At 53.6% G+C, this 19,277-nt stretch overlaps 1 protein-coding gene across 1 annotated transcript in view; it reads right to left on the reverse strand.

Moving 5' to 3' along the window:
• NOC2L (NOC2 like nucleolar associated transcriptional repressor) overlaps nucleotides 1–19,277 on the reverse strand; it is a 63,920-nt gene that overhangs the window by 39,781 nt on the left and 4,862 nt on the right. The window contains 9 exon segments of the mRNA XM_025198136.1: nucleotides 7,874–8,013; nucleotides 10,546–10,734; nucleotides 11,251–11,364; nucleotides 12,538–12,648; nucleotides 14,349–14,427; nucleotides 16,424–16,514; nucleotides 17,462–17,582; nucleotides 18,415–18,525; nucleotides 19,200–19,277. The exon segment at nucleotides 19,200–19,277 is cut by the window's right edge and continues 15 nt beyond it. Of these exon segments, the coding sequence (XP_025053921.1) occupies nucleotides 7,874–8,013; nucleotides 10,546–10,734; nucleotides 11,251–11,364; nucleotides 12,538–12,648; nucleotides 14,349–14,427; nucleotides 16,424–16,514; nucleotides 17,462–17,582; nucleotides 18,415–18,525; nucleotides 19,200–19,277 (1,034 nt within the window).

Genomic DNA, 19,277 nt, shown 5'->3' on the forward strand with positions numbered 1-19,277 from the left:
AAGAGCGGGTGACAAACCAAGGGAGCATTAGGTGCATTGCACATTACACTGCAGTTCTTTGTGTTGCCTTCTGTTCTTTTGCAGGCACCAGGAAGCCCAGGTAAGCCTACACAACAAGGCTGGAAGGAGGGGTATCTCGCATTTGGGGCACAGCGCAGGGGATGGAGGAAGCCACGCATTCCACCAACAGGCACCAAACCGCATGCCCGCACCCCCAGGGAAATGCCCCTGGTCCCACAGAAGCAGCCTGGCTTCCAGGCAGCTTGGGCACCAGCACCACAGACAGTCTCTCGCGCCGTCTAATCGATCCATTACCTACTGCCACAGAGCGCTGCCAGCAAGAGCGAGGACTTGGAACGAGCAGCAGGAAAGGGCGGGGGGCGGAGGAGCTCACCCACACGGTGTTTGCACTTCCTCCAGACATGTGTTTTATGTTTGCTTTATTTATGCTAAGTACTCTGGTCTGGCTGAATCTTTGGAGGGTCTGAGGGACACACCATGCCCACGTTTAGGAGATGCCGTAGCATGTGCTGATGTGTCAACTCTCCTTTACAGCCACCTCTGCACCAGGAGAGGTGCCACTGGCAAGACTGACTGCAAGGGTGCTGCGGCCGGCTGTATCACACGACACTGAGCTGTTTCACTACTGCCCCACGGCTCCCCTCACCGGCCTTAGGCTGTAACGTGGCTTTGGGGCCAAGTGTCAGTTGTGTGCATACAGGATCCAACACAATGAGGGGCTCCTGCAATACTGAGAATAAGCAGACTCATGCAAACAGCTCCTTCTGAACAGGGGTAGCACTTAGCACCACCCACACGAGCCCAGAGCGTGTGACCACTCAAAGCTGCATTTGCCCCATGACAAGCAGCTAGGTCTTCTCCCTGCAGTGCTCTTGGGAGAGGAGGGGTGGACCGAGACACAGAAGACAACAGGCTGACCCCTCTCTGGCCCACCTAAACTCCTACTACACACAGGACAATCTGCAACCAGCAGCTGGACACAAAGAGAAGCCACTCTGCCTGGAGTCCCTTCAGCCAGCAGCAGACCTGGGAGTACAGAGCCCACCTCCTACCAGCTTTAAGTGTGAAACCTGCCTGGGACCAGCCGCAGCCCAGAAGCTGCATTACCAATAGATGCTGATGCCTTCAGTGCTGACCAAGGGTTTTTTTTAAAACATAGCCTCCAGCTTAGAGTCTGAAAAGTGAACCCAAAAAAATAAAGGAGCCTGCTGAGCAGCCCGGGAGAGAGAAACTGCATCGCTGGGCCACATAAATCAGCCCCTTCTCCTCCCCCCTCCACCAAATAGTGAAATAATTATCATTGGATCCATTATGGAAATAAATCTACTTTGCACCCTCAATCTGGCACCGCTGGAGATGACGAAAGCCTTCTTCAGGAATTAATTGATCGAGGGATAAACCTGTTAGAGGTATAGATTTACTGTAAACCAAGACCATTAATTTCAGAGTGCTTCGCAGCGCAGCAATCTGCCTAACTTCCCGATGGCTGGGACGCACGAGGAATGAGAAACGCCGCAGGGCCCCAGGGCCGGCGGTGCGGGAAGAGGGCTGGCTGCCTCGTCACTTGGGGCCCGGCCGGGAGGCCAAGGCGGTGTGTGCTGTTCCTCCTTGCCCACCCTTCCCTGGGCAGCAGGGTGTGCGTAGAGCCATCTGAGGCTGTGCAAGGAGTATTTTTACTGGATGCAGTTCCTTTCTGTTAAGTTCCCTGGGGGTCCCAATCTTCCTCTGCTGGGGAGGCTGAAGGAAGCTCCTTCCAGCATCCAGACTGCTCAGCCAAGGGTGGCTGCTCCCAAGTTGCCAGGGCATCCCCCTGCCCCATGGGGCAGAGCACACCTGCAGGCTGAGAGCCCACAGGCTGACTCCTGTGGGTTATCACTCCTGCTGGGAGCAGCTCAGGAGGGACCTGATGGATGGAGAGCCCTATGGCGAGGAGGCCCTGGATGGTGGGATGAGCTGAGCAGAAAGGTGCAAGTAAAAGGAAGAGACCAAACACACTGGGACTGGGACAGGGATGGTGAGGGAAACATGAGATGAGGAAGGATTTGGATGCACTGGAGTGGAGCAGCTCCTCTCCCCACGTGCTAGTGTCTTGTTCCCCCCACCAAACACCCAGCTACACCCCAGCTGTGAGAGCCAAGCAAACTAGCTTCCCCGAGCGGCTCTGTCAAGCACCGCAGCTGACCAGCCCCTCTCCCCCCCAGCCCCACATCACATCCCTGCCTGCGAAGTGCATCCCACCTGCTCCCAATCACATGCCCATTCCAGCCACGCAGGACCCATTTCTCCATCACACCCTTTTAAATGCATTTTTAATGCATTTTATACACTGGAGAAGTGACGGGGGCGAGGAGGGGGGAGCGGGAGCGAGAAAACGAGGGAGCTAATTTTGATGTTAGCAGGCAGCCCTCTGCTACTAGTTATCTTGTTTAAGCACATTTTAAATTCTGCCTTGGTCCCTGCCTGGAGCAATAAAGCTTCGACGGATGGTAATTTCTCCCCAGTCCCCTCATGTAACGAGCTGGTGTAGCGGCAGGGGGCGGTGGCCTCCCTCCCACACACAGGCGGGTGCTCCCTCACCCCCCCAGCTCTGTCTCTGTCTGCCGGTTCTTTTGCTAGAGCAAAGTGCCACCTTCTGGCAGACGGAAAGCAAAGAACCAAAAAAGAGGCATTTATCATGAGAAAAGGCTGAGCTTAACCCACTCCGATGCTATGGGGGTTGCAAGAGATGCCGACAAGCAACCTAGCACCCCAAGGCCAGAAGGGAAAGGATGCTTAGTCTTCTGAGGGAGGTAGAGCACGCCTATATCCCCTGCTCCCCAAGTACAAGGCACAAGCTCCATGAAGAACCCCATTCATGCAGCCTCTTCTGAAGCCACGTGCTCGTGGTGGCCAGATCCTAGCACGCTCCCAGCCCTTGCTCCCCCAGTAAGGTGCCCGACGTGGGTGGTACACAGAACGGCCTCGAAGATGGAAGAGCTCACACTCCCCACCCAGAAACTTTGCTCCAGCCCAGTAGGTGCAGTCTCACCCAGCTCTCCTGGGACCTGTGCTTTGGTATTTGCAGGCCTACGTCTATGCTGAAGTTGGAGACGAGAGCAGCAAGCAGCACCCTGGAGCCAGTGTGGAGGGGACAGTGTGCCCACAAAGTGGTGGTGGGCCGTGTAAGCCCACTGGGGATGCCTGGCAAGTACCCGAGCAGCCGGAGCCCCTTCTGTCACGTTACTCTCCCTGACTCTGCCATGGTTAAGGCTGTCTAGGTCAGGTAGACTCCTTGCAATCCCATGTCTGTGGCTTAACAAAGTTCAGTGTCCAACCTGGCACACCAAACTGATTCAGGTCTAATTCCCAGAAGTGGCAGCTTCTTGCTGGGCAGCAGGCAGGAGCACTGCCCACTACTATGGACTCCTTCCTCACACTGAGAATGGCTGGTTCGAGTTTTGAAGCCACATGTTGATGAGGGAGTTGCTCATACAGGAGCCTAATCCGAGGCACAGCCCTACAGCTCCTTCTGCCCCAGTCGCACCTAGGAGCAGTGGGGCAGGCACCCACCAAAAGCAGGGTGCTAAAGAGAGACTCCATCACCAACTCCCTTCCTAAAGCTAATGCTCAGGGCGTGTTGTGCCACCAATAGAGCTAGAGGACCTGGCACCGTGCGTGTGCATGTCTAGCACGTGCGTGCGCACACCGCCCCCCCTCCCCCAACGTCTTGAAGGCTGAAGTGACTGTCACTCCCGCCCTGTCCCTGGGAAGTCCCTGGCCCCACACATGCAGAATTCAAGAGCTGCATCCCTTCGCTGACTGAGATAACGATGCTGTTTGAAGAAGCCTACGGGCATGCTAGAGTGCAGGTTAAATATGGCCCACGTGGGAGTCCAATGCAGGCCAGTGCTACCCAAAAGGAAGGGGTGGAGGGAATAGATGGAGGCATGTGGTGGTATGGTCCTTGCTGACAGTTGTGTATACCCTTGGCCTTGCCTCACCCAAGCCCCCATCTATCCTTCTGCAGCCTGCGATGAGCATTTAGTGCTGCTTTTGCCAGCATCCACCATTGCTCTAAACAGAGTTGCAACAGGGGCAGCAAAACCTATGGCTCTGCATCCGTTAGTGCAGCTCTAGCAAGGGCAAGGGGGAATACTGGGACCCCAGGCTCTAGCACGCTGTGCCTCTCCCCTTAACATGGATTTGCTGACAACTGTCCACCTTCCATTGCACCCAGCTTGGGATGCATGGCTGGGGGCTCACCAAAGAAGAAAAAGGGGCAGCTGCTCTCATCGCCCTCCAACCCCAGAGCCCACTGCTGTCTCGCTGAGGACTCACGACCGTCACGGCCAGGGGCTCCGAACACTGCAGACGTCACGCTGCTGTTCTCCCTGGGACCCGCCACGTTCACCTCCCCATGGCCCCAGACAGCTGATGGATGTGCCTGGACAGGTGGAAACCTGCCTCGACTTGTCAGCAGGACAGCAAGGGCCCTGCAGCCACAGCAGGATGCTGCGCGTGGTGGGAGGGGACCCTGATGACCCTTTTACCCTGAGCATCTCCTTCCCCACTCAGCATACAAAGCCTGGCCAGGCTGCATCTGCAAGCCCAGAATTTGGCTACACAGCTGATCAGATTATGGCGGTCACTGACACATACCCATTACAGCCAGCAGTTTCAAACCCCAAACCTAGGGAGGGGGAGGTCAGGAGAGTGACCTTAAACATAAAGGTGCGAGGGAGTGGGGACCTTGATTCTACCACATCATTTCTACCCGATACATGTCATATTCAACTATCCACAGGGAGACAAGTGAAGGCAGCAGTGTCAGGAACGCTGCACATTGCATATGCACAAGGCACTGGAGCTAGACGCTGTAGATCTGGGTTCAGTTCCTGTTGCTGCCACTAACTTCTCGTCTGACCCTGGGCAAGTCACTCCATCTCTCCCTACCTCATTTGCACAACAGGGTGGGCAAGTCTGTCTAATCCCATTTATGCAGATAAGCAACTTGGGGCCCACCCTGCTTTCTACCTGGTGCCTGTACAGCACCTTGCACAAGGGGTCTTCATCTCTGTTGCGCTCTACAGCTGCTCCCACATTAATATACAACAACTCAGTCCTGAATGCTGGAAGGCTTGCTTCCGCCACGGTTGACTCATGGTGACCAGCTACATAGACATGAACTCCTAATGGGCGATACTGGGATTTGAACTGCCACAGGACAAATGCATCGGTGGTGGAAGCCCTGGGGCTTCAGAGGAGTTCCTGCAGGACCGTGCCCCTCTGGGGTACTGGAAGTCAGGGGAAGCGAGGAAAAATAGCCTCTGGACTGCCCCAGCCCTCCTAGCCAGGGCTAAGCTTTCAACCGGCGCACCGACAAGAATATCAAATAGAGGCTCAGCATACCCAGCAGCAACCAGGGAGCTCTGAGACACTGCTGTGAACAGCCCATTTGGACAACCCCCGTGAGCCCTCCCCTCCCCTCGTGGGAGGGAAGCGGCACCATAGCAACACTACCTCCTGCTGACACCGATTCATCCTGACGGGTGCTTAAATGCAGGATAAGAGGCTGCCGGATAGGCAGTGATCAGGGCACCGTGACACCTGGTAGGACAGCCCAACTGAGTCTAGCAGCAATGCAAGGCTGCCCTGGATTAGTACTGGGATGGGAGCAGGGCATGAAAAGGGAGGTGTCAAAGATGGAGTACTGTGCTCCCAGGGCTGCAGTCCTTCCCCGGAGAGTTTCTTACAAGAAGAGGTACTTGAAAATGAGGCAGAGACACCACAGCTGCCCTATGTCATTAGTCTGGGCCTCTCCAGCTCTCCTACTACTTTCAGCAGCTTGCAGCACAAGGGCTGCCTCAAACCCTTGAGGGCACCAAAACCCAGGAGCTAATCAGAGCTGGAGGGCAGGAATTTCAGATTCATGGAGAAGAGGCACAGAGCTCAGACAACGAGGGGGCTAGCCGTGTACGTCACTTCCTGCTCTAACTGCTTCACACTGCTGTGCTACTTTGGTGTTCAACCCCAGAAGCGGCTGCATTGTAGGGGACGGTTCAGTGACCTGCTTGAAGAGAACGTCTGGTCTTTACCCAACGGCCACGGAAATCACTGGAAAGATTCTTCCCAAATTTCAGCAGGCTTTGAACCATCACCCTGGCCCTTAGAGAACAGAGTTTAGACAGTAAAGAGAGAAAAGCCACCTATTCCAGCTCTCCATTTCCTAGAAAGGCAGCAGCATCTTTTGTTCATGTCCCGAGCCGAAGGACTCAGCACATGCCCAGCACTGACAGTATCACTGTGCAGAGAAGACCCCATCAGCTGCAGCGCTATTGCCAGGTGCTTCTATCAGGATGGAAAATACCAGGAGTTCCAGCCAACATATAAACCCCTCTTCTCCTAGAAACAGCTCCCATCACCTCATCCTATGCCGCTGCATTACACCCCCCAACTTTTACCTTTTGCTTCGGAAGTCTTTGCACAGACAGACACGTGCAGAACGACACTGATATGGAACTATTAGCACTGAAGCAACTCAGTCCTGCTTTTACAAGGCAGGACACAGTTCCCGTCGCCCTCCATCATTTGCAAGCCTCTCCGCGACGCTGGGCGAGCAAATAACTCTTCCCCATTGATTTTACCAGTTACCATTTGCTAGCAATACTTCCACCTTCCCCTCGAGCCTCTAATGCAGGAGAAACCCTCCGGCTCTACAGTGATTACTTCCATTTCCTGTCCACAAGCATCTTTGCTGATGCCAGCAAGAACAGGCAGAGACGCTGGGGTTAGCAGTTGCTAGCAGCTGCAGAGCCAGCGGGGAGGGGAACCTGCATGAGGGAACTCGGCCTAGTAAGCCATACTGCTGGGCAGGGCTACTTGGCAGGATTAGGCCTCAATCCAGGGGCAGGACAAAGTGTCCAGCACCTCCCAAGAGGCATTCAGGATCTTGCCTGGGCTCTGAGCCGGTTGAGACAGCTGCTGCGGTGCAGGGTGCAGAGAATAAAGCAGAAGGTGACAACACAGTGCAGGAGCCCTCGGACAAGGGGAAAATAGGTTCCCATTGCTCAGATTCCCAGGCCAGCCCCTCACAACAGCAAGACACAGATGCAGAATTACTTCCACCCCTCTGCACTGTGGTGGCAAAGATCAGGCAGGATTGCTTCACGGACTGAAGTGCCATAATAAGCACCGTCTCCTTTGGCTTCTCTTGAAGGGGAATATCGGAACAGGCTCATGAAAGAAGCCATTTGACTAGGAGTGCAGCTGGGCTGGTACTGCTATAGTCATCCCAGAAAGCACCTCTGTGTATCAGGAATGACCTGTGCTCGCAATTTGGTGAGCAACAGCTGCAGCCCAGCCGAGGCAATCAAATCATGGCTTCCTTTTCCTGTGCTTGGCCTTTCAGGAGTGCAGCTCTGCTGGTTGCTGACTCAAGCCCAGCTCACTCGTGTACCTCACCGCAGAGGGGCTGGATGGCACTGGAAGCTTTGCAGCAGCAGCCAATGCATCTACCACCCCAAGGAAGTCTGGCTGGACAGGCAGCTTGGCTCATGCCTTTATCTGACTGCTACGCATCACTTTTCCCTGCCCTCCATCCTGCTCAGCCACAGATATTGACTGCTCAGTGATCATGGCTACCAGGGGAGCTGCTTTTTTTCAGATATAACCCCCAGTAAGGGCAGGCAACATCAGTCCCTCATTTCTATTTGATGCACTTCCATACATGATACCTCTCCAAGGCATCCCTGACAACACAGGATTAAATCCATACAGACCAAACATATTTCTCACTCCTGTCTATCCCCCAGGTGACCGGGTTTTCACAGAAGGCAGAATAACAATAGCATCCCTGCAAGTCAGGCCTACTTACTTAATGCAACCGATGATGACCTGGGTCAGAGGGTAGATGAGGGGCTGCAGGACCTCACTGGGGTAGATCGTGCTCAGGACCCGGCACCAGAAGTACAAGCAGTGGACGTACTGCCAATTGTAGACGGATTGGTAGTTCTCCTGTAGAAGGCAGACAGGAACACAGGCTTGGAAAACGAGGCATGGGTCACACCTGGATTCCACAGCAGACGGGCAGGCTGCCATGCAGACAGAGCAAGGAAGCTTGCAGACGCAGCTGGGACAGCAGCGAGTTATTGATGGCAGGCTCGGGGAAGGTGCTGGCTCAGAGTTCAAGAGATTGTGAGAAATGAAGTCTGGGCAATGCCTTGGAAATGTCAATGGTTGTGTGGTGCTAGCTGTTATTTGGAGGGAAGGTAATACCACGTGCAATGTGCTTTTTGGCAGCTCGCCTTCAGGCATGGAACACCTCTATTGAACACCTGGCCCCTCACAGAGACAGACCGTGTAGGAGCCTTGGGGAACCTTCCTTCCACCATTAAATGGGGATGGCCCCAGTCCTCCTTAAACAGCCAGGCTGGGAGGTGCTTCTTTCACAACCTAGCAGACTTCCTTCCAAGTCTCTGGACATGGCAAGGCAGAGAAATGAACGTCGATAGCTAGATAGCAGAACCTGCCAGGACCTGCCTCTCCTTTCAGCTATACACCGAACCCGTGTCTGCTCCCAAACTGCACGAAACCCCTCTACCCTGAAATCAGCTGAGATAGGGAAATCGGCTGGAAAAGCAGTGTGGTGGCCAGCTTCTGCCACCAGGGGGCTTTACTCCCCTGAAATTCTGTATAAGGATCATCCCTTGCTAGTGTGCTCCAAGGTGCCTTCACCACCAGAACATGTGTCATGCTGCTACAGCTGGCCAGTACAGCACTGACTCCTCCTGGGGGGGAGAGGCTGGGGGTGGGGTCATCTCTCAGCCCTGACTCCCATGCCCTGGGCTTTGGCATGGGTCCCACACTGACAGCCTCCTCTCACCAAAGCCAAGAGCAAGACAAAGCAGGACTGAGAGCAAGCGTTCAGCTTCCCCTCTCTACCTCAGCCCAATGCCTTCAGGATAACTAGAAGAGACGAGGCCAGGGGTCGTGCCTGGGTTTAACATGGGCAGCATGGCAGGCTGCATTGTCCATCACAAGCGATATGACCAGGCAGTGTGGGACAAAGGCTTCTACTAACATTTTTAAGCAAGTAAGGGATGGCTTCCCTTGCCCTCATCTGCACTCTACTTGTGGACAGTCTCAGGGGAATCAAAGCCCCATAAGGAAACAGCCCTTTCACTAGCATTTCCCATCCAAATGAAAACCCCTAAAGTCCCAACGAGGAACTTCTCCACCTGCAGGCAGACCCACCAAGCTGGGAGAGCTCAGCAAGAACCTCAAGTGTTACGGCCTTCCAATGCTGCCCCTAGCACGGGCACTGGGCTCCATACTTCTCCCCCAGGGGCACTGGGACCGGTCCCTTGAGAGGGGTGAAGTGCTGACTATCATGACCCAGAAACCTAAGCTGAAGCTGAGGTAAAGGTTTAGCACTCCAGGCTCACTCTGCTTTCCCGGGCACTTTCCAAAGGTCATTCCTTACTGGACAGGTCAGGATCATGTGCTCCAACCTCCCATTCAGGCCATGCAGACCTGTCAATGGCCCCAAATCCACCCTCCAGCATCACCCTGCTCATCTGAAACCAATCAACTCATTGTGGGGATTTGCGTGCATTGGCCACATTGGTGTGGTTTCAGCTTCCCTCAAGCCCTCTGGGCAATCAAGTGGCTTTGGGTCCTATCTGTTGAGGGCAGAGGTGTGGGAAGCTAACACAATCCCATTAAGCCCAGATGCTGTTTCTCTCTGCCTGGTTTCGCCCCCAGCCTGAATGCCCAAGACATTTATGCAGTAACCAGTCCCACGAGACACGAGCGCTACCGAGTTAACAGGGGTTCGTTTTCCTGTCCACTGTGAGGGCTGGATTGGCAACCTGACTCCAGACAGGCAGGTCAGATGGGAAATAGCCCAAATCAAGGCTGCCCCAGAGGGATGTAGTTGCTCTGCTCAGGGGAGTTCACCCATGGTGCTGAGCAAATACAGGCTGCAGCTGAGGAGGTAGGGTTGATCTGCCAGGCTGACACTCCTGGAGGGCCACAGGCTCATGATCTTCTCTCCTCAGGGGTCTTGCTACGCATTTAAAATACTCCCACTACACACAGGAGGACGTGTCTGGTGTGGGAGAAGATCCACCAGGATCTATTGAGCCTGGGGTGAGAGAGTCACTGGATCAGGGGCAGGATACCATTCCCCTATACAGTTGCGCTCCAGCCAGGGAAGCACAGCAGCCTGCCTGTAGCAGAGCTGTTGAAAGAGCTAAGCTCAGTTTGCTGGGGGGCAGCTTCTGGTTGTAGAGAGAAGAGGCATTTCGACGGCAGTTCTCAGCCAGAGCAACCTCTCCGAGAGCAAGCAGAAGCACCGAAGGAGAGACAAGAGTTTACCTCTCTCCTCAGCCCACTGCATCTTAGGCTGCCCAGGATACAAGACACGGCACAGGCCACTCAAGCTCACCCACCCAATCACAGGTGTGTTAGGGCAGCTCATCAAATACCCCTCCCCGTCCCCACACCCTGAGGTACAAGTGCACGGTTGTAGAGCCAGCTACCCACCTTCTTCTTCATGGTCATGGCGCTGCGGAGGTGAATGGCCAGCTGGCGGATGTAGATGAAGGCATGCTGGTAGGACACGTGGGTGTCTAGGGCATACATCACTGCCAGGGTCCGCTGCATGAAGTTGATCATGGGGAGGGCGTTGGGGGAGGTGAAGCGGGAATTCTTCACAAACGCGATGTACATTTGCTGCAGGGAAAAGGCACCCGGGGTCAGAAAAGAGCTGGGTGGAGGAGGGGCATATCTCAGTGAGGCCATAGACACAGCAGGGTTTCTGGCATGGCACTGATCAGGAAAATCTGATCCAGACAGCCTTGGAGACTGCTAAGCAGGCAAAACCAGCCGTTCCTGTCACCGCTCTGCCAGCGAGACTGCAGCTGGGTCCACAGAAGTGAGCAAGAGTGCTCTCTTAGGGTCACCCAGCCATGAATGCATCATGCCAGCCTTGGGATTGGTCTGTGCAATGCACAAGTCCACCTCCCTAGAAACAAAATTCCTTTTCCTCAGGTGCCCAGTGGCCTGGCTGCCCTCTGTCCCTGCCACCATGGGCACAGAGGATTTCTGACCATAGACAGCAGTGAGCATGCCATCCAACCTCTACTCTGGCACATCCCAGCAGCACACAACTCTGACAGCTCGCCCATCATGCCCTGGGAGGCAGAGAAATCACACGACATCAGCCTGCAGAGCAAACCCCGCCACTACCTTGAGCACCGGGTTCAGGTAGAGCTCCTTTTTGTGCCGGCAGACTTTGTTCAGCACCAGGAAGGCCAGGACTCTCACAGTGTCCTCCCCTGTGCTCCACAGATGTATGGTTTGCTGGGGAGGAGGAAAACAAAAGGGGGACACATAAGCACTGCACAAGTTCCCATCTTGGTAAAGAGGCCAGAGGGCTTCCTCACTCTGGGGTCTGGAGAGGGAAAAGGGGCTACACTTGGACAGCATCTGGCACGATGGGGCTCCAATCCCAGGCAACACCCCCAGAGCAAGCTCAGTATCCTGCCTCAAACAGGGACGTGGGGGAGGCTGGCATCTCCACCAAGGTTCTCGTTCCTGCTGCCGAGGAAGCAGTTTTTTCCTGGCTGCAGCACTCAACAGAGGCCTTGAAACACAAGATCTAAATGATCTCGGGGCAACACATTGCCACCCAGACAGCATTCCCACCCCACTCACACACCGCACTACAGTCTTGGAAGATGTTTCACATCACCAGTTGCCCCCTCTCATGATCCACGCCTCCACCCATGCTTTGTTGCTGCAAAGTGATCAGCAGTTGTGACTAAGTTGCTGTAAAAATATTCCACCCCCAGCTCCCCCGAGTCAAGCGCTAGCATACACACAGACTGAATGCTGCCATTCCTGTACCCGTGCTTCAGAGAGAGACAGCTTTTCTGTACTATTTCTGGGACCCTCTGGGGTGAGCATGGGGGCAGTGCCATGCATCATAAAAATTAACTGGGGGCACAAAGGCATAGTGCCCACTCTCTCAGTGCCATGGCTGGCATCATAACTTACTGATAACCATGAGCTTAAAACAGGGATGTCTAGGAGCCAAACAAGCTGTCAGTGTTAACCAAGGAGCCCCTACTCTGTATGCCACTAGGGAAACAGGGACAAACACACTCCCATTCAAAAGAAAAATCTCTAGGGCATTAGTTAACACATGCACAGCCCAACAGGGTACTGCTGTATTAGCCATGATTGAAGCAAAAGTGCATCTGATGCATCCGGTTCAAAACAACACTGATATCACCTGTGGCTCTTTGCCCATGACACAACCCTGAACCATGGACTGAGAGTTACTGGCCTCATGGGACTAAAAGAACAGCCAGGCAGAGCAGACAGACATGGAGCAGGGGTAGCCCTGAGACTGCTCCATCCTGGGATACAGCCCAACTCCTGAAGGCCATGAGAGGTCCAAGGCAGGGGAAGGGATGGAGGAAGGGGACCCCCACAGGGCCTGACGTCAGTAACGTCCATGCACGGACTTACCTTGAGCAGCATGCGGCACTGCTTGGGGAAGGACAGGTAATAAGGCACGATGGTGTTCACATGCTGCAGGACCGCGGCTCCCACGGAGGCTTCTGTCAAGCAGGACAGGAGCTGCAAGAGGTAGATCCAGCAACTGTCCAGTCAGGCCTGGGGGCTGTCACCACCACCCACCCCTTCTCATGCATGTGTTAGACAGCCACATCCCACTGTTGCCACAGAGGCATGACTGGCACGATACCCCAGACTCCCGGTTTCGGGGGGACACTCCTCGCTGCCATGCAGACACTTCCTCAGGGAAAACTGAACATCAAACCCTCTGCTCTCTCCCAGTGGAAACCACTCCCAGCTGAGGAGTTTGCTTCTGTTTCAAGATCTTAAAGCCACAGAAGTTTGGGAAACTATTTAACCTGCTTCTGGCATAGCTCAGAGCTCCAAAAAGTCACTACAGGAAACAATTCTTCCCCTTAATGCTTCTCTCATCTACTTGGTGACTAGACAGGACTGAGCAGAGCCACTGCCCTGCCGAGCCTCTGTGAGGCCTTCACACAGCCATGGGACAGGGAAATCATCCAGAGCCTGAGAAGCCAGTGGCAGGCAGGTACATACATGGGGACAGAGCAGGCGCTCAAGACGCCTGTCACCTGCCTTGCACCAGAGCTCCCACGCGCTGGCTGCAATCCTCATATCAGCTGCTCACAGGAGGCCCAGGCCCTGAAGGGAACGGCTCCGTGAACAAGATGGGGATTTTGTGGCAAGTCATCCCACCCACCTCCAGCCTGGAAGGACGCTGGCGCTCTCATCCCATCTCCCTGGCTTTCCTTCCCCTACATTCCCACTGCAGGCTGAGCAATCTACCCATCACAAATGACAAAATCCCCACTCTCTCTCACGCTGCGGGGGTGCAGGATGAAATGGCATGTTGGCTTCTCCCAGCCTTTGGGGGAGGAGGGTGGAAATGCAGCACTGAAAGTACAAGGATGCCACACTTGGAAATCTATATGTGAATAACCCGGCATAGGTGGGAGCTTTTAATGAGGTAGAATGAGGCAGGGCAGATGTGAGGTTCAGCCTGCCAACTGGAACCTCTCTGCAAGTTTCAGCAGAAGGAAGGGACAGTCATTAAACCCCAAAAACACTAGTGGGGGAGACTCAGGAACAGGGTCAGTGCCTTAAACTGCTTCTGTCTGACCGGATTCCACAGGTGTGAAATGAAAGCCAGAAAGGTCCAAGAGATGATCCAGGAGGGAGAGGTGGTCAGCGGGGATGGATCCCTGTCACCCTTTCATCAAAGCCAGGGACTTCAGTTAGGTTAATTATTTAAAAAAAAAAAGCTCCCTCCCATGCCACAGTTAGAGAAAAGGGGAGTCCAAGGCACTGCCAACACCCAAGGCTTCTGTTTCGGCAGGGAGTCAGCAGGGAGACATGCCCAGATGTCCCCTAGCAAATGGACACCACTCTGGGCAGCAAGACAGGACAGCAAAAACCTATCTACATCCCTCCTTTGGAGCTGATTGGAAGCAGCTAAAGATGGAAATCCTTGCCTCTCCGGGAATCTCCTTCCACAGAGAAACTGGGTTTGGACAATTAGAGCAAATGACGCCGCAAACATCTGCTCCATTAACCGGCTCATTTTAAAGGGGCCGTCAGTGGCAAGTCAGACGTTTGTCTCCCTTGTTCCTCAATCCATGATGCCCTAAACATGAGACTGCTTGTATCAGGAATCCCAGGCCCTCCCAAAAGCACAGCCACAGCCGGGGCCTTAAAGGAATCCCAGGACCTCCCAAAAGCACAGCCACAGCCGGGGCCTTTACCTGGACAGTGCAGCTCAGGTACATCTTGATATCCAGTCGCAGCTTGGCCCAGAACGGGCTGGTGGAAGGCAGTACCAGCCTGGAAATAGGCAAGAGCTGGGTTGAGAGCAAGGAAAGCAGCATGGTTTGAAGCAAAAAAGCAATCAGTGACAACCAAGAAGTCAGGGAAAAAGGTTAATTTGGGGTCAAAGAACACATTTCCTTTTGGCTGCGTTTGTTTTAAAGGGTTTCATTAAATTAGTGTGAGGGAAGCTTCAATGGGGAAAGCTGCTGCCAAATGAAAACTCAACCTCTTATTCTCAAGTGTTAAAACAAATGTTCAGATTCCCCCACTACTTGTTCAAATCCACCCCCCACCATCGCCTCCTGCTGCTATTTGGCAAAACCAAGGCTAATCTGCAAAACGTTTTGGTATCACCGAGTCTCCATTTTGGGGCTGAACAAAAAAAAAAATAAAAGTTCTCTCAGAACGAGAGGGGGGATGATTTGTTCTGACATCCGTCAGCTGGAAACTCCTAGGCAACCAGCATGCTCTGTTCAGCCAGGCGAGGGGGCCATGGAGGCATCAGACTCATTAAAATGAAGGAACAAGGCCTCGTCCTCAACAAGGTGCTGCCAGCCTGCAAGAGGGGATGCCAGGAACAGCAGTACGAGCAAAGCACCGTGGTGTAGCCTGCCTGACAGAAGAGATGCTGAACTGGAGTGGAAGGTAAAGGTGTCTGACAGCTCTGGTAGAGGCCCCATTTACCTTTGCAGGTACTGCTGAGGCTGTTACTTAAAAGCAGCATTTGGTTTCCGTTAATAGTAGAGACGTGTGATCTGACACGTGATCTGTGTTGCTCAGGCCTACTAGGCAGGAGGAGGAGCTGTTCCCCACTGTGACCACCTCACAGCCCAAGCACAGGAACTGGGATCTACATTTCACATAGGCCAGCAAGGAACCCAGTGCTTCACCCATCCCAGCTCCCATAATATTTGGCAGGGACTGCCTTGGACCACAATGCACTTTCCAAACCTAAGGAGAGCGCCTGGCTTGGCTCTACCCCCTGCTTAAATGCAGCCACCTCTGGGGTGGACTACAATGAAAATGACAAGAGTTGAAGGCAAGACGACAAGATGAGAACAGTCTCCAGCTGGAACAGGACGGGGAGAACAGATGACTGTAGCCTCCTCACAGGGAGCCTGGCTGAGGGGCCAACATAACCCCCCGCAGCTTGCATAGTGTGGTAGAGGATCTCACCACTCCCTAGAAGGCCCTGGCCTTTAGTTCCAGCTGCCTCATCCTGACCACCACACTGTGGCACTAGGTCAGCACACTCACAGCCAAGTCTGCTCTTGACCCAGCCTCCAGCGCTACTTCGTGCTGCCCCAGTGACCCACACAGTTCTCCCCTCCCAGTGCAGACCCTAAGCATCTAGGGGCACGAGACACAACCTTAGGCCATGGCTGTTTAGCTGCCAGCCAGAATCTGAGAGCACTAAACTATGCACGCGAGTCAGATGCTCTCCCTTCTCCAGGCAAGTCAGATGACTGGGGCCAGGAATGCAATGCGAAGATCCTGGACCCAGGCCAGCTTTCAGGAGAAAGGGATTAATTGTACCCTCATTCGCCCAGTTGCTCATTGTTATTCTCCATTTCACCCATGAGCTAACACTGACCGGGTCACACCAGGGAGCTCCAGCCTGCCATGCTTCAGGCTCGTGGGCCTAAGGCATTAGCAGCAATAAACAGCTAAAGCACTGGGTTGGCTTGCTGTAAAGTCACATGCCTCAAGGGCAAGCGGGACAGCTGCAAACCACCTTCCCCTTCCTCACAATAGGACCTCAGATGCCTCAAAGCGTGCCTGGGCAGGAGGAAAGTCCCCATGCTGGTACATGAGGGTAGTGGATGCCCACCTGATACAGGACACTGGAATCTGGTCTTCAGGGGCTATGCCCCTTTTCAGGAGGGTTGAAGATTGGGGATAAGAAGCCCATAAACATTGGGATAGGCAACAGACTTCCAGATAGGCAGGTTACAAGACAAAATAAGTCCAGGCAATGCCCTTTGGTACAAGGAAGAAGCACTCAACTTACTTGGATTTGTCTTTCAGCACCTTCACCTGAAGCAGCTTCTGCAGGTGGCCAAAGAGGTCCCGAATGCAAAAAGACACCAGAGCGTTGAACACTGGACAGAAGAGAATGGGATGGTAAAGTGCTTGCAAGTCTGGGACTCAGGCTCCCCAGTGCTACTGCAGTATAAATAAGCAGGACGCCACCCCCAGAGTTCACCCAGCTTTTCTAGAGCAATGGCTGCAGACAGTATGTTCGTCCTATGAGCTGTATTGCATTAGAAAAGAGGGTTGCTGGGTTTTTCCTCCCGAGAGGAGAATGCGAGGTGTACAAACCACACATTGAGCAAAAAAAAGGGGTGATAGGGGCTGCTGAGGCTCAACAAACCCTGCCTTGCCACACTTGGGGATGGCATCAGGTCTGGAAGGCAATGATGAGAGTGGAACGGGCAGCTCAGCTGGTGACTGAGTGAGGTTGGCAGAAGGTTCCAAGCCTCCTTCAAGAGGTCACCAGCCTAGCACTGCCCTCTGAGCTCCCTGTGGCCAGGCAGGCCTGGGGACAGACTGCCAAGAGTAGACAGACACTGAATCAAAAGCAGCCAAGTCCAGCCATTGACAGGGACTGAAGGCCCTCTCTTTGTGCTGGTTACGTGTCTTGGGAACAGTGTACTGGCCCTCCTTGGGGTGGACTGGCTGTGCTGCCATGCTGGAGTGGAGAGGCACTGACAAGGAATTGTAGAGACATGCTGCAGTGTTGGATGAGGGCTGCTGGAGAGGAGAGAGGGGCGTAGCACTGTCTCAAACCCAGCACTGCTTCAGGGGCAGGCTCTAGGCAGGGGCATTACACAGCTTTGTCAAGCAGCCAAGTCTTTCCTAAAGAACCATAGGCTGCTGCTGAGTTTCCAGGGGATGGATATGCATAAACTTGGCCCACTTAATTTCCACCCATTTCCCCAACTTTGTCCTCAAAGGCTTCATCATCACCCTCCCAAACCCGAAGCCCCTGTTCCAACCCTCCCACAGACCCAGTCAGGGCAGCCTTAGTCAGAACCAAAGCTCTCACCAGCACTGTCTGTGACTTTGAATTTGCTGGGGTCAGCTCCACCCTCATCTCCTTTGGTAGTTGCCACAGAAGCTTTAAAGGCCTGAGTGATCTCGTGGAAGATTTTGGGCGTCAGCCCCTTCTGGAAAGGAAGAATAGGGAGAAGTGAGAGTCCTAGCCAGGACCTGTATTCATTCATTACTAGTCATCTCTTACTGCTTTGTGTCAGGACATCTCAAAAGCACTGGGCCCAGGAAGGGAAGCATCAAAATCCTCTTTACAGAGGGAAGAGTGATCTGCAACATCTCATAGTATTCTAAACCTAAGGAGGTGTCTATACAGCCCAGGAGTTGTACAGTGCCAGCGTGATTCCCTGCCTAGAATACACATTCACGAGGGCTGTAAGTCCGGTCACTGACATCCACAAAGGATCAGGCCCTTAGCTATGGAGAGGACGAAGAGCAAGAGGTGACACCATGGGCAGAGGCAGACTGGAGAGAAAAAAAGTCAGGGCCTGATTTACAGCCTGGCTGCACATGCAGTTGGTATTGCATTAGTGCTTCTGGTGCCCTCACAATGGTACAACCCTGTATGGTTTGGTATAAAAATCTCTCATACTCAACTTACTCCCCCAGGAGGCAGGGGAGGAGCTATGCTGGCGTGAAGGAGCCTTTATGCTGTTATAGATGCAGCTGTATACAGGGGCTATGCCAATGCAGCTCTTTTGGTACATAAACCACTGCTGTGTATCAGCACAAAACCAGTGACTGGAGCAGGCCTGGCATAATAGACAGGGCTGCCCATACACTTGGCTACTAGCAGGCTGAACCAAATGCAGCATGAGACACAGCCAAGTACAACGCACCTCAAGTCAGAGTCTCAGCACTGCGCTTGGGAGGGGATTTTAACTTGGGCTTGCACCCTCAGCGCTCTCTGCCCTGCCCCCTCCCAGCACCTTATCCCCTGGCCCTCACCTTTGCAGCCTGCTTCCACTGCTCCACCATCTTCAAGCTCACAGTGATGAAGTCGACTTTTTTCCGTCTCACGGTTTCTTCTTCGTTGTCATCGTCATCATCGCTCACTTCCTATGGCAGTTGGAGACAACAGGTCTGATGCCATTTGCACAGAGCTCTACTCTCCTCAATGCTTCACCCTCTTACCCCCGCCACCCCTGCAAAGGAAGCCTGATAAATTGTTCATGGCTTCAATATTGGCTCTCATTGATGCCTATAGACAGATCATTGGAAATACAGCCTCACAAACCCAGAGGAACATTGCAGCATTACTCAGATGGAGTAACAGGAGACCTGCCGTAACAGTTCCATGCCAGGAGGTTGGCACACAGGTAAGGAAAAAGGGAACTTTACAGGGTGGGGTAGTAGTAAGTAAGGGTGCCTCACACTGGGGAACTCCTTCCAGGTCTCCATTTCCATATTAAAAAACACAAAGTGCACACAACTCTTCTGCATCCCAGGGACACTCAGTCCTTTCACTGACAAGAAAGGGCTGTGAGATCAGGGAGGGCCTGGCATGGCTGCAGAAATGCTAACTGAATCTTTACATGCATGACCACTTTCAGCATTACAAGTCTAACCACCTGCAAACCTGCACACAGGCTTCCAAGGAGGCACTTCCCACCACTGTTAGCCCCTCTGCACCCACACAAGCCAAAACTGAATGCAACCCTTGTACAGTAACTCATACAAATGTTTATGCCTTCTTGCAAGTGCCCCCTTCCTCTCTCATACAGGCCCAGTACCTCCAGCGTGTCAGGGAGCATGTGCAGCCCTTTCTCCCCCTCTTCCTCGGAGCTGTCCGAGTCATCGAAGTTCAGCAG

This window comes from Alligator sinensis, unplaced genomic scaffold (genome assembly GCF_000455745.1).
Source record: "Alligator sinensis unplaced genomic scaffold, ASM45574v1 scaffold569_1, whole genome shotgun sequence".
NCBI classification, from domain to species: Eukaryota; Metazoa; Chordata; order Crocodylia; family Alligatoridae; genus Alligator; species Alligator sinensis.